Source organism: Myotis lucifugus, unplaced genomic scaffold, assembly GCF_000147115.1.
Source record: "Myotis lucifugus unplaced genomic scaffold, Myoluc2.0 scaffold_94, whole genome shotgun sequence".
Lineage (NCBI taxonomy): Eukaryota > Metazoa > Chordata > Mammalia > Chiroptera > Vespertilionidae > Myotis > Myotis lucifugus.
The window spans coordinates 1,014,493-1,028,753 of record NW_005871142.1 but is presented as its reverse complement, the minus strand read 5'-3'; the positions used below and the strand labels follow the sequence as shown (position 1 = coordinate 1,028,753).

The 14,261-nt window shown below is 56.7% G+C and overlaps 1 protein-coding gene across 3 annotated transcripts in view; it reads left to right on the top strand.

Annotated features, from left to right (window-relative positions):
* Positions 1 to 14,261, top strand: part of KLHL29 (kelch like family member 29) — a 225,665-nt gene that overhangs the window by 113,078 nt on the left and 98,326 nt on the right. For all 3 annotated transcript variants that reach the window (XM_023756459.1, XM_023756460.1, XM_006091709.3), the window contains one exon: positions 529 to 855. In XM_023756459.1, coding sequence (XP_023612227.1) covers positions 529 to 855 — 327 coding nt within the window. The remainder of the gene's footprint in view (positions 1 to 528; positions 856 to 14,261) is intronic.

Sequence of the window (14,261 nt, the reverse complement as noted above, 5' to 3'; positions counted from 1 at the left end):
ATTCTCTGACCCCCATGGATCCACTTCTTCGTAATGAGCTCCCTGGCCCATAAATTGGGTGTGACCCATCTCTCGCCACCTCACAAGCTACTGAGAGGATCAGTGAGATTCACAGAAGGGCCTTGTCCGCTGTAAAGTGAGAGGGTAGACGTGGCTGCTATCACCCCACACGTGGCCTGAGGCGTCCAGGGATCTTGCTTTCCTGGTGAGGACGTCAGGATAAAATCCCAACCGTAGTGAAAATGCGCACACGGAGCCGGTCAGGGCAGGGTGACGGGCAGAACACAGCCTGACTTTAAGCTGTGCCTGGGTTCAAATCCTGACTGCCTCGCTTGTGTCACGGCGTCCTGGACAAATCACTGATCCCTCATCAGTGACGGGGGCTAATGATCCACGCATAGTGGGCTTGCTGGGAATGTGCAATGCGCTAGCACGTGAGAGCCGTGATCGCACACAGAGAAGGTGCCTACTAGGTGCTGAAGGCGCTGCTGTTTGTCTAAACCGCCCTCCTCTCCTCTCTGCCCGCAGGTCCGGCCTCTGTTTCCCCGTGAGGAGCCCCCGCGGCCCACCGAGATGTCCCGGCACCACAGCCGCTTCGAAAGAGACTACCGGGTGGGCTGGGACCGCCGCGAGTGGAGTGCCAACGGGACGCATGGGACCACCAGCATCTGCAGCGCCACCACCGGGGCTGGCGGCACAGCCAGCAGCCTCAGCGCCCGGCCCGGCCTCCTGCCCCTGCCAGTGGTGCCCTCCCGGCTGCCCACGCCCGCCACAGCCCCCGCGCCCTGCACCACCGGCAGTGGCGAGGCCATCACCAGCCTCGTGGCCAGCTCTGCCTCCGCCACCACCACCAAGGTAAGACCTGTGTCCTCTCTGAGGCCCGGGCCAGCTCCACGGGCTTACAGCCTGTGCACTGGGCGCTGGGCGCTGGGCACTGGGCACTGGGCGCTGCGTTCTCTGGAGCATTGGTCTCCACAGAGCTGGGCTGGACAGCTGTTTCCCTTCACGTGGTTTTATTTTTATTTTTATAAGGTGTCTCTCTATGACTAGCTTGTAGGAAAACAAGGAGGTACTGAGGACACTCATTGTCTTGTGCCACGTTTGTTAAATGCTATTTAATGAGTGTAATGACGGGGAAACTCAGTTGGCAATACAGGATCCCTAAGGAGGTGAATGTAGACAGCCAGCCCCCTGGAGTCACCAGGAACTTGGGTTTGCAAGAAGAGGCAGACCAGCAATAAGTCACAAATGAACATAAAGCTCCCACTTGCTCACCATGGTGCTGAGAATTCTCACATTCACTGTCCGCTCCGAGCCCCAGACACCCCAGGAAGTCAGTGCCTTTGCCACCCCCCTCTTGCAGTTGAGGATACCGAGGCACACCGCGTCCATGAAAGCCGGTCAAGGTCAGGGACCCAGGCCCTGGCCCCAGCCGTCGGGCTCGGAGGCGTGAGCTCCTCGGGGGGCGGGGGGGCTCCAGCCTCGATAAGGACAGCAGGTCCCAGGCTGTGCTGCTACCCACGACGTCGAAATGAAAATGTCACCAAGGCTCTTGCCTGGCATGGGTTCTAGCTGGTCCCCGTCATGCTGCTCAGAGCCCAGGCCCATGGCTGGTGGCAGGAAGCCCACGCGTCGTCATCCTGTGTCCTCGGCCGGCCAGGCAGGGGCTCCGAGGCCGCCTGTGCCTCTGCCCGCCATTCAGAGCCGCCCCCGGGAGCCCGAGCCCGAGCGTGCGTGTGCGTGTGTGTTTGTGTGCGCAGGCATGTCTGGTCTTTTCTCTCCTGCTTTCATGAAAGTTGCCAGAGAAGTTAAAGGCGGGGGGGCCGGGCCCCAGCCATTGTGCGGTGCTCACGCCATCGGGAAGCCGCGCTCCAGGTGTGCTCGCCTTTGTGTCTGTGATTTTCAAAACCCCCCTTCAGCCCTGCTTCCCATTAATAACTGAGCGCTGCCGGCGCGCAGCCCGAGGCCGAGACAATGGAGCTATCGGAGGCCAGCTCGCGGCGCGCTGACGTCTTGCTGCAGCGCCTTATTGATTTTACTTTCCTGTTATGAGAACGCCACCCCACTGCGGTGGAGAGGCAAGGAATGCGGGCTGGGGAGAGGAGATGGGGGGGTATGGGGGCCGCGCTGCCCCCAGACTAGCCAAACACATTCCTTCCCTGGGCGCCAGCCCCCGGGACTGCTCCGATGCGGTGACCTCTGCCCAGCGGAGCCAGCGGCTGCCCCGCCGGCCACATCTGGCAGCCACTCGGCCAGGCCAGCTGTTGGCCATCTGGAAAGTGGCAGAGTCTGGGGCTGACTGCCGAGGGCTCCAGGTGGGGAGAGAGGAGCTGGACCCAGGAGCCCACTCCATGGTTTCTTTCCTCTCCAGGTGCGGGGGGGGTGGGGGGGGGCGCTTTTTAGGGCTAGCGTGGAGCTGTGCCCCAGGTAGGGGTTCGGGCTCTGCCAGGCCAGGGAAGGGGCGGAGACTCAGCAGTGGGGCCTCCCACAGGGCTGCCCGGCCCACACAGCTTCTACTCTTGCTCCCGGGCAGCTCAACCTTCGAGATCCCTGTCTGGCCGGGCCCCAACCCACAGCACATGGGAGGGAAGGAACCCAGCCTCAGGCGGAAAACAACAGCTGGGCAAGGGCTGAGCTGAGTGGCGGCAGGGGAGAGGGCCGAAAGTTCACGCCCGTGAGGACTGCCAGCCCCTTGGCACGCTCGTCCTCTGTAACCAGCCCAGTTTCATTCCTGCAGGGGCTTGTCTCTCCACCAAGGTGCCCGGGTCGCCTGGCATCTTCGGGTGCAGGGGAGAGGGAGGGCAGCGGCCAGCCGTGGCTTCTGTCCCGGGTGCTGTTCGTGGATTTGAGCTGCAGGGCCTTCTGCCCGTCCGGCCTGGCCGCTGCCCCCCACATGCCAGTCCCCCAGCGTATTTGTCTAACCCCGTGCGAGTTCCACATCAACTGACCGGCGGCCGCACTGAGGCATCTGTGGTTTCCCTGGTCAACAAGCGAGAGGAGTCTTTGCTGAGCAGCCAAGGGCAGGCTCTTGCCCTCAGGGAGTTCCTGGGCCGGGACATAAGGAATGTGTGGCCTGGACCGTGTGGCCAGATGACCTGAGAATGTCTCTCCCCTTGAGGTTGTTGGCAGAGGCCGCTTAGTGAGTGGATAAACACAGACCGGAGCCAGCCTGCCTGGATTTGAGTTCTGCTCCATCACTTTCCAGCTGAGCGACCCTGGACCAGCCACCTAACCTCTCTGGGCCGCTGAGGAGGGGAGGGCCTGGCCAGATGCAACACACACACACCACTCTCTCTTGCACACACACTCATTGCTCAGACCAACCAGCTGCCTCCCTGGGGCCTGGATCAGCTAAACCTCTGGGACACGGGTCCCCAGAGCCCAGCAGGAGCAGGTGGCCAAGCCCTCCAGCCCTTGTATTTTGAGGTCAGAAGAGTGTGACCCAAAGAAAAGACTTGCTAAGGTCCCTCAGGATGGGGTTCCTCAGGGGGTGGGAAGCAGGACGGGGTCCCTCGTGGGGTGGGAAGCAGGACGGGGTCCCTCAGGGGGTGGGAAGCAGGACGGGGTCCCTCAGGGGGTGGGAAGCAGGACGGGGTCCCTCAGGGGGTGGGAAGCAGGACCGGCAGATCTGGCTCCTTTCCCGCCCCGGCTGCCGGGCTTACTGTTGCGTTCACCCTGGAAGCCACATGGCACGGTTAGGATAACTCCTCCCCTCCTCTCACCCACCTGGCTGCCAGCAAACGCTGACTTTCAGCAAGAAAATGGGCTCATAGCAGGTCATCGATTAGCTTGCTCAGCCTCGTTCCATTATAACAGGTCATCGATTAGCTTGCTCAGCCTCCTTCCAGTATAACATCGACACGGAAGAAGGCGGTTCCCGGCCGGGCCACTTTCCCTGGGGACTCGGGTTTCCTCCCACATCCCGAAGACGTTCGCAGGAGGTGAATAGGCACCTTAACAATCCCTGTCTGCGTTGGGGGCCGGGGGGGGGGTCTGTGATGGAAGGGTGTCGGTCCAGGGGGGCCCCACCTTCGCCCTGAGCTGCCAGGAGAGGCTCCAGCCACTGCCACCCGGAGCTAGAATAAGCCCTTTGGGGAAGAATTCTTACTTGTTTTCATCCTTTCTCAAATGTGTGCATACTCACATTTATTTCAGTGTTTGGCATTAGAAGTGTTTGGGGTCTTTATTTAGAAGTTTGGTGATGTTTTTGTGACCAGAAAATGCCTTAGGAACTTAACTCTTGTTTATAGCAATTAGCCAGTGGTAACCCTGGTTTCCTTACACATCGCTTTCCTTAAAGTCGCAGTTTCCATGAACACACCAACAGCATGATGTGGGGACTCTGCATTTCCCTCTTGTGTTCTAGGTGGGGAATTTAGGCCAAGGGCTATGTCGATCCTGAACGCACAGCTGTGAGGGCTCCGAGCTCCGAGTCAGAGCTGGGTTAGAATCCTGCCTTTGCCACTTAGGAGCCTCGGGTCTCTCTGAGTCTCAGTTTGTCTACAAAGTGGGAAGGATGACACCATGGGTAGCATCTTCCGCGGAGACGTTGTGAGGACTGGTTAAAGTCATGTGTCGAAAAGCTTAGAACAGCACAAGCCTCTTGTTAAGCACTCGGTAAATGTTAAGCTTAAAAAGTTAAATCAGAGAAAAGAATTTTAAAAAAAAATCAAATCAGAGATTTGGTCGGACTGAGCATCCAGGCATTTGGGGAGCAGCGAGTCCCCCTGCAGTTGGTGCTGGAGAGCTGTGGGAGGCTCACTGGACTGTCCCTCCCCTGGCTGAGGTGGCCCCAGGCGAGGCTGGGAGCTGGGGCAGCCCCAGTCCCCAGCACCCCCCCCCACCAGCCCCCACCCCACCCAACTCAGCTCTGGGCGGTCAAGGCCCCAGGGGGAGGGGGGTTGGAGCTGAGAAGCAGAACCAAGACTCTGCGCCAGAGCCAGACCTGCTTGTGGGATGGAAAGCGAGCCGCGCTGCCCCGCAGTGGCAGCTGCATGAAATTTAAATTATTCTCAGCAAACCTGCCTGACAGAGGAAACAGAAAAGGGACGGCTTCATAAAATGCAATTTTGTTCCTGAAAGAATGGACTTTGCAGAATCCCAGGGGATGCCTGTGAAATGCACTGGGGGCTGTTTCCTTGTGGTCCGGAGCACTCGGCCTGAAACATTCCCATCGTTCCCGGGAGCGAAGCCCTGGAGAATACATCTGGGCTGGGCAGGGAGAGACGTCGCCGGCACCGAGGCCCGAGGAACCCGGGGAATCGGCAGGCTCCGTCCTCAGCACGAGGCACCCAGAGTTTGGACATTTCTGAGCACGTGGGGCTCCTCCGGGTGGGTATGTGTCACCACAGAGATGACCCTGGAGACAGTGTCCTCCTCAAGCACCCTCCATTCTCGGGAGACGTGTTCCTCTTGGTGGAGATGGTCTGGGATTTCGATGGGGAGTCGAGGGAGTGAGCAGGAGGCCCCTCCTCACGTGTGGCTCTGGGAGTCTCTGAGTTGGTGAAGGATTTCACACAGAGGGAGGATCAGAGCACCAAAGGCTGCTGAGAATCCCGGGAGCCCCTCTGGTGGTGAGTTTCCAGACTGTGCGTGAGTTTCTGCCGAAGCCTGCTTCCTGCTCCGCACGAGAATCTGTGATCCCTTGTGATAGAGCATCAGGCACTGGCGATGCGTGTGAGACAGCCTGTGCATGCCTGTCTGGGCTCGTGGCTTCTGCCTGCACTTTACCTGGTAGCCACGGCGTGGATTGGATCTTCGTTGACTTAAAACCCATCTGTCCGTCACGAAGTGTGTACAAAACTGAACAATGTCATGACTTCTAAAGCACCTGTGTCAACGCCTGCAGTTTAGGGGGGTGGATCTGAGCGATTCCAGCTTAAATTTCTGACTCAGGAGGCAAAAGGAGGAGAGAAGATTGTGTATTTTCCTACATTTATTTGTAAAGGATGAGCCATCGTCTCGATTCCCAAGGAAAGTTATCAGAAGAGGTTACGGACTGGAGTCAGATGTGTTTGTTAGCCTTTGCTGCATCACACGCATCCCGAAATGTCAGCTCTGTGGACGGCTGCCAGCTCTGGCCTGGGCTGGCTCGGCTGATCTCGGCTGGGCTCTCTCTCTGGACTGTCATCAGCTGCCAGTTGACATGTGGCTCGAGGCTCGTGGCTGATCTAGGATGGCCTCACTCACTATCTGTGCTTGGCAGGCTGTCGGCCAAGGCATCTCAGTTCTCCTCCGTGTGGCCTGTCGTCCTCCATCCGGGCAGCTCAGGCTCAATCACATGTGGTCTCAGGCTTCCAAGGGCAGCAAGAGGGCAAGGCTCGGCACATCGTGCTTTGGGGGCCTCTGCTTGAGGCATTTCTGCTAAAACCCCCATTGCTAAGGGGCAGGCCCGGAAGGATGGGAGCATAATTGGTGATCCTTTTGGCAACACATCCCCAGTATTTCCAGCACTTGCTTCAATGGTTATTTACCCTCCAGCTTCCATGGCTCAGGCGGGAAGGAAAGACTCAGTCTATCACTCTCCTCCGCGCGGCCCCGGGTAGGGAATCTGGGACACGTGTGACCTGTACACACCTGGGCCTCCACACGTCCCATTCACATCAGGAGCGTGGGAAAATGAATTCTGACCAGAAGACTTTCCGAAGAGCCTGCAGTCAGGAAAGGGAGCCAGTTGTGGGCTGCACACGCTCAGTGACCTGGTGGCTCTTTCTCCCTCATAGTCTAAATCTCATGCCGTCCCCCAGAAGCCCCTTGGAGAGGCCTATTCTTAAATCGAATTAGGGTTTCTGCAAAAAGCATCATTCCAGATGCACGTAAATCTACTTCTTATTCCCTTTTAATGGTTTTCCTTGTTTCATTTAATTACTCATGTTGCAATTAAACAATTTTTTTTTCAGTGCAAAGGACAGCATTTTAGCTACATGATAGGGTTTAATAGGCTTTGGAGGACTAGCCTACAAATCTCATCACCATTTATAACATTGGGTTGGTGTTTTTTTTTTTATGGGGAAAGTATGTTCCAAAATCTAAACAGCCAAATTACAAATGAACTTGCAGAACCCAACCCATTTGTTAACAGGGAACTGTCTGCAATGCTAAAAATAAACACAAAAAGGAGAGCGTACTGCCCCTCAGTGTCATACGTTCACCATCAGCTTCTATAGATTTAGTTTAATTTCAAGGAGGAGAATTTCCTCCAAACCCAAGTTCAGGGAGAGTCGACACACCAAGTAATTTCCTTCATTAAGAGACATGGAAGTGAGCCCTAACCGGCTTGGCTCAGTGGATAGAACGTTGGCCTGCAGAGTCAAGGGTCCCAGGTTCGATTCTGGTCAAGGGCATGTACCTTGGTTGCGGGCACATCCCCAGTAGGGAGTGTGCAGGAGGCAGCTGATCGATGTTTCTACTCTCATCGATGTTTCTAACTCTCTATCCCTCTCCCTTCCTCTCTGTAAAAAAATCAATAAAATATATATTTTTTTAAAAAAGAGAGACATGGAAGTGCCAATCACAGTAGCCACCATGGAGGCCAATCAAACGATGGACTTAGTGCAGACCAGCCTGGGCTTGATTGGCATGCGGGGAGAACTCCTGAGGCATGGGGCGGGGGGGGCGGGGGCGGCCCAGCACCCAGGAGGGCCGCCTGGGTAATGGCGGGGTCCATGTCACTGAGGATTCCCTCTCCAAGGGGCTTCTGGGGGACGGCATGGGATTTAGACGCAGCTCAGGGCCGCCGCCAGCCAGCCGGGGCGCTACACGTGTCTCTGGGATGGCCGCCACCCCCCTCATCATCATCACCATCACTAATGTGTATTGAGTGCTTGCTGTGAGCCGGCCAGGGCTCTATAGTAAGTGTCTTTGCCCAGGTTAACCCCCTGCATCCCACAAGGATTGTACGAGGCAGGTGCCATGATCTCCCTCATTCTGTAACCACAGTGAAGCCACACAATGCCCAGGCCCGCAGCTCACTGTTCCTCGGTATGGTGCTGAGTTGTGGGGATACAGGTCCGAGAGGGGTGAGGACACCTGTGCTCTGAGGTGGCGTGATGCTGAGGAAGCCGTGGAGGAAGAGATTCATGCTGCCACCGCTCACCCCGACTGCGCTCGAGGGCCTTGCCCACTATCTGCCCAGCACGGGCGCCTCCCCCCCCTCCCGAGGCAGGAGCAGACAGACCCCACAATGCCATCGCCCCGGGCGTCGGGGATATGCTGAGGGTCTGATTTTTATTCCCCCACAATATCAGGCTGAGGGGAGGATATTGGACAGAATATACTGTACCCAGAATTCCTGTTAATGGGAATTCAATTGTAACAACTTGTCATCTGCCGAGATTAGAAGGGAATGGCGTGAACGTTGCGTTCGAAAGGCATTAAAAAGGCATTATGAATTAGATTCTACGGCACCACATCGTATTCCTTGTAAATAATTGAAGAAGAAACTGGCGCTTGAAATTTGGGATCATCCATTTCTGAGATCCCAGCAGTGCCCTCGCCGGGCTGATGGGGCCCCACTGATCCGGCTGCGGGGAGAGCCTGCACCTGGCAGGTCTGAAGGCGCCGAGCAGTGAGCATCACGCATCCAGAAAGACGCTTCCTCCAGCAGAAATGAGTAACTGCCGCCTCCGGCGTGAGGTCTGGGTTTTCTTGCACCATCTTCTGAGTCCCCGTATTTAGGTCCCTCGCCTCCAGCCTCCGGAAGGCTGGTTGGTGGCCGGGGCCCAGGTGGGCATCTCCGAGTCAGCAGCTGCCTGCCCACCACCACTCACGCCCGCCTCGGGCCAGGATCTGAGCGCCAGTGCAGCCATGGGCAGGCGCCGCTCAAGCATCAGCAGCTTCCGTCGCGGAACGAGCTCTGGCCAGACAACACCCACCCCAGTGGCTTCTCAGCCCTGCTCTGCCGTCCTGGCTGAGCCACCTCTCGGCTCCGACCCTAGTGTCTCCCCCCAGCCCTGTGAAAGACACGGGGGGCCTCCTGGCTGGGGCCAGGTTCTAGCTTTTATTATCAAAGCCAACGACTTAGCTCAGAGCAGAGGAGTGGCTGCGCCTGGGAAACCCTGGAAGGAGAGGAGGGGGAGAAGCTCTGAGTCTTGCCCCACGTGCAGAACTGGACAGAACAGGTGGACGCCCATCTTGCGTCCTGGCTTTGACTGTTCAGAAGTCCCTCTGTAGCTGAGCCCGCCCCATCCAGGGGGGACTGGAGGGCCTGGAGAAGTTCTATGACCGTTGCCAACTGTGCGGGCAGTTCGGACCAGCTGGTGGTTGGTGAGTCGGTGACTCCCCTTGTCATTAGAGGGGTGGTTCCAGGTTTCCAAGTGTGACGGCTGTTGGCTGCCATGCCTGGGGCGACCAGGGAGAGGAGAGGGGGCTGCCCATGAAGGGGCAGTCAGGGCTGAATGATCAGTTGGGCGATCAGCCAATCACGTTAGTCAATCCTGGTTGCCATGCCTGCTGCACACCAGATCTGTAAGTACTTAACACACCTCTTTGCCTGCACAGTGATGGGATCGGAAACCCGCACTCCAGATTCGGACCGCCCAAGTTCAAGTCCTGACCCTTCTACTTTCTGAAGCTGTGTGACCTTTAGCAAGTTACTTACCCTCTCAGAGCCTGGCTTCCTCTTCTGTAAATAATACCATCTATTTCACTGGGCTGTGGGGGGGGCTGGGGGAGGGGGGATTGAGTGAATTAACAATGCAAATGTCTACAGCAGTGTTCTGGTGACCTCCAGCCTCCCCACCTGACCGAGTCCAGCCCTCGGGCTGCTGCCCTGGCCTCGCGCCCCTCAGATGCCATGCAAGTTAGGGAACCAGGCCTCGCCCAGAGGCAGCACCCCTGCTTCTAGGCTCCCACCTCCAGCGCCCCCAACTCCTGTACTTTGCTCATCAGGGGAAGCCATGAAACACGGCAGAAATGATCTTTTTAGACTGGAAAAATAGGGCTGCTGCTGTTCTATGGTGGTGTGGTTTATGGTTTTCAAACATTTTAATTAGTGTCATTTTTTAATATAAATGCACCCCGATGCTTTGTGCAGGAAGGGCACGGTTCTTAAAAACCTCAGAAATAAAGTAGGAAAATGACAGAGTGGCTATTAAAGTGTCACACTCAGATGTGTTATTATTATTGTTGTTATTTAACATTTCTAGGCACCAACCCTGAGCCAGGAGCAGTGATGGAGGGTGGGGAGGCCCAAAGGTGCCTACGAGTCAAGTGTGGTGTTGGGCCCTGTCTGGTGTGGCTCCGTTGGTTGGAGCGTCATCCCAGGCACCAAAAGGTTGCTGCTTCGATTCCTGGTCAGGGCACATGCCCAGATTGTGGGTCCAATCCCTGTGCAGGAGGCAACCAATCGATGTTTCTCTCTCACATCGATATATTAAAAAAAAAAAGTGTTGGTGTTGGGGGCTCCCCGAGGACCGGCGTGCTCCCTCACGTGCCTGAGATGGCCCTGCCCACGAGGAATGTCGCAGGAAGCAGGCAACCATTGGCCTTGTGGGCTGAGAACACAATGGGGTCTAGGCTTGGGCCCCAACCCTGTCCTGTGGCCACTTGTGATGTTGCTAAGACCTCCCAGCTTCCCCAGGCCACTCGGGTAGGGCTTTGAGCTATGCTGTAGGATGGGCCTCCTCCGGAGCAACCCTCTCTCCCTTGCATTTCTGAATCGATCAGAAAGCAGGGTTAGATGGACAGGACTTCACTTTCAGAGAGAGCACTCTGTATAGTGGTTCGAATAGTGGCCCCCAAATTACATGTCTGCACAGAACCTCTGAACGTGGCCTCGTTTGGAAATAGGCTCTTCGCAGGTGAAATTAAGATAAGGTCCTCCAGATGGGATCATCTGGGCCCTGAATCTAGCGACAAGGATCCTTTTAGGAGAAAGGAGAGAGAATTTGACACACAGGCAACGAGAAGACGGCCACATGAAGACGGAGCGGAGGTTGGAGTGACGCTGTCATAAACCAAGGGACGCCCAGAGCCACCAGAAGCCGGAAGAGACAAAGGGGTTCTCTCTCCCCTCGAGCCTCCAGAGGGAGCGTGACCTGCAGACACCTTGATGTTGAACTTCCGGCCTCCGGAACCGAGAGAATAACTTCCTGTCGTTGAAGCCACCCCACCCCGTTTGTGGTCATCGGTAGGGGCCGCTCCAGGAAGCTGCTGCCGCCATGCAGGCTCTCCCCCTGGCATCCCCTTACAGGAGGCCCCCCTGGGGGGCGGGGCTGGATGCGGGGAGTTTCATCCAGGAGCAGGAGGGCCTGCTGCCTCCTCTCCGCTGCGTGGAAATGAAACACCATCACACCTTCTTCCTCGAGGTCAGAAAATGTTTCTACGAGCTTTCCAATGACCCCCCGCCCGCTTCCTGCGGCGTCTGGCCTCGGATTTGGAAAACATTCAAAGGGAAATTAAAGCGAGAAGCTCCAAGGGCTCCCACGTCCCTCTCACAACCCACAGCGGCATCCCCTCTGAAGGCGAAGGCGCCGGGTGGGCGGCGTTTACAGGTGCTGGTGTCCGCAGAGAGAGGCGGGCCTGTGCGTGCGGGCCCTGTGTGTGCGGGCGAGGCTTTGCTGTGGCCTCCATTTAAAGGGAGCCTCCGCCGGGCCTCTGAGGCAGCCGGAGTGAGAAAATGGGAATGGACAGGCTCTGCTGGTTCCTCCTCCGGCAAAAGGCTCTTGATCAAACTCAGAGAGCCACCGAGGAAATTCTTTAAATCAAAAAACCGCACAAGCCAAATAAAAGCTCCCAGCACTCACTGCTCCCTCTTCTCACAGACTCTAATGCAGAAGACAATTCTCTTTGCTGCCATCGCTACTCCTCTTTATCTCCCGGTAATTGAAAGGAGAAACATTTGCCAGGGCCGTGGTCTCGGACATTCCGCGTCTTCAAAGGTCGCACCTCGACTGTGCGACTTCTAGCGGGTGTCGGTCCCAGTGACGCAAGGCGGGCCTCCCCGGGCAGAAGGCCTCTCTAAAGCCACACGCGCACCTGGATGGCACTGTACCCAGATGAAGCCGAGGTTTATGGGCCGATTCGAGAAATCGAGAGCTCCCCAGGCAGGCTCCAGGCAGGCTCGTGGGTCTGGCCTCTGTCTTTTCCCAGCTGTCCCCTTGAGCCTGGGTATGAAATTAGGTTGCAGCCCAATTGTTTACCCAGCTGTTGTTGGCGGCCCAAAGCCCATACCGAGGCAGGCAGCAGTGCTGGCCAAAGGGTATTTATTCTTTAACCAGCAGGGATTGGACACGGCGCTGTGTAACAGGCTCCTGCAAAAAGACCCCTCCTCCCGGATTAACCCTCAGGGGATCAGAAGGGCAGAAACTCTGGGGAAGTATTGGTACCGCCCGTGGCATTCACATTGCTGATTTAGGTCTTGGTCGTGACTTAACGACTTGGGTTTAATTTCTTCTTTTTTAAAATATATTTTTTTATTAATTTCAGAAAGGAAGGGAGAAGAAGAGTGAGATAGAAACATCAGTGATGAGAGAGATCATTGATCGGCTGCCTCCTTCATGCCCCCTACTGGGGATCGAGCCCGAAACCGGGCACGTGCCCTTGACCGGGAATTGAACCTGGGACCCTTCAGTCGACAGGCCAATGCTCTATCCACTGAGCCAAACCAGCAAGAGTGATTTGGGTTTGATTTCTTTAGCAGTGGTTCTCAACCTTCTGGCCCTTTAAATACAATTCCTCCTGTTGTGATCCAACCATAAAATTATTTTCGTTGCTACTTCATAACTGTAATGTTGCTACTGTTATGAATCGTAATGTAAATATCTGATATGCAGGATGGTCTTAGGCGACCCCTGTGAAAGGGTCGTTCGACCGCCAAAGGGGTCGCGACCCACAGGTTGAGAACTGCTGCTTTAGAGGGACATATGAACCGTCTGAGCGAATCCCGTCCCTCCAAGCCTTTGGTGACATTACAACCCCAGGGTGGCAGTGCAGGGGTCCTCAGGCACAGAGGCTGGGCGGTGACGTGGGGACCAAGAAACAAGTCCAGCAGCCCTTGGTGCAGGAAACTGCACTCAAACGAGGTGAAGTGGAAGACAGACCTTTGTACCCACAGACCCCAGGGCAGACACTGCCATCAGCGGGTACGGGTGTGCAGAGGGACGCCAGGGTCCCTCGGGAAGCCCAGAGGACTAAAGGGACTGGCCCCGTTTTCCCAGCGTGCAAGCGACTGCTCCGAAAACCGGTGCCTCCAAAGGTCAGGGCGGTTCTCGCCAGCGCGCGGCAACATGGCAGCTGAAATCGGTATAAGAAAGGAGATAGATTACAGGAGGCGGAATCCGCCACTGAAAGATTCTTGGAGCCGAGCAGCGATCGCTGCAGCTCCCTGCTCCCCGCTAACCAGGAGATTTATGTGACAAGATTATCGATGGTGTTAAGCACATTGAGAAGAGAGGATTATACCTGCTTCTGGGTCAGTTCCGTGCCATCAGGCCCCGGTCTGGCCAGCGTGTTAACAGATGGACTGCCGGCTGGACGAAGGTGAAGCTAAATATTTGCACAGTCACGGGAAGCGGGGAGGTTCAGGCGAGGAGTCCAGTGCTGGGTGGCTAAGTTCAAGTCCAAGGGAAGGATGTGGCTCAGGGCCGCGGCCAGTCTGATGGGAGCTCCACGTCCACCTCCTCCCTTCCTGCTCCCCCGCACCCCCAGTCCTGGCGCCTCCCCAGAGGCTCTGGCTCCGTGGTGTCGGGAGGCATTGCAGAGTGAGGGGAAGGAGACTGCTGAGCCCAGCCACCCTCCCAGAAGTGAGCTCCTCACCATGGCAGGCTCCTCTCGCCGGAGGGGAGCATTGGCATGGGAGCGGGCGGAGCTGCTGGGAGGGTTCGTGGTGGCCGTGCAGGCCGCTGGCATGTGGTCTGGGGGCCTCGCTCCCTCTCCGCGCCTGGAGCCCAGCGGGGCCCGGACTGTGCAGAAGGGCGAGTGGCCGGCCTCTGAGAGGCCTCACTCGGAAGGATGCCTCCTTTCTCAGGGGCGGCCGGCTAACCCTTGAAGCGGCACCCAGAGCTTAAGTGAAGTGAGACCTTGGAAAACATCACTTTTTTAAAAAAAATTGGGGTAAAATATGCAGACGCATAAAATTCACTATCTTCAGTTGCACAACTCGGTTGCATTTAGTACGTTCACAAGGTCTGACAACCATCATCCCTCTCCAGTTCCAGAACATTCCTTTCACCCCGAAAGGACACCCCATCCCCTGCTCCCGGAAATAGTCCTGGCTGGTGCTGCTAAGTGGTTAGAGCGCCAGCCCGTGCACTGAAGGGTTT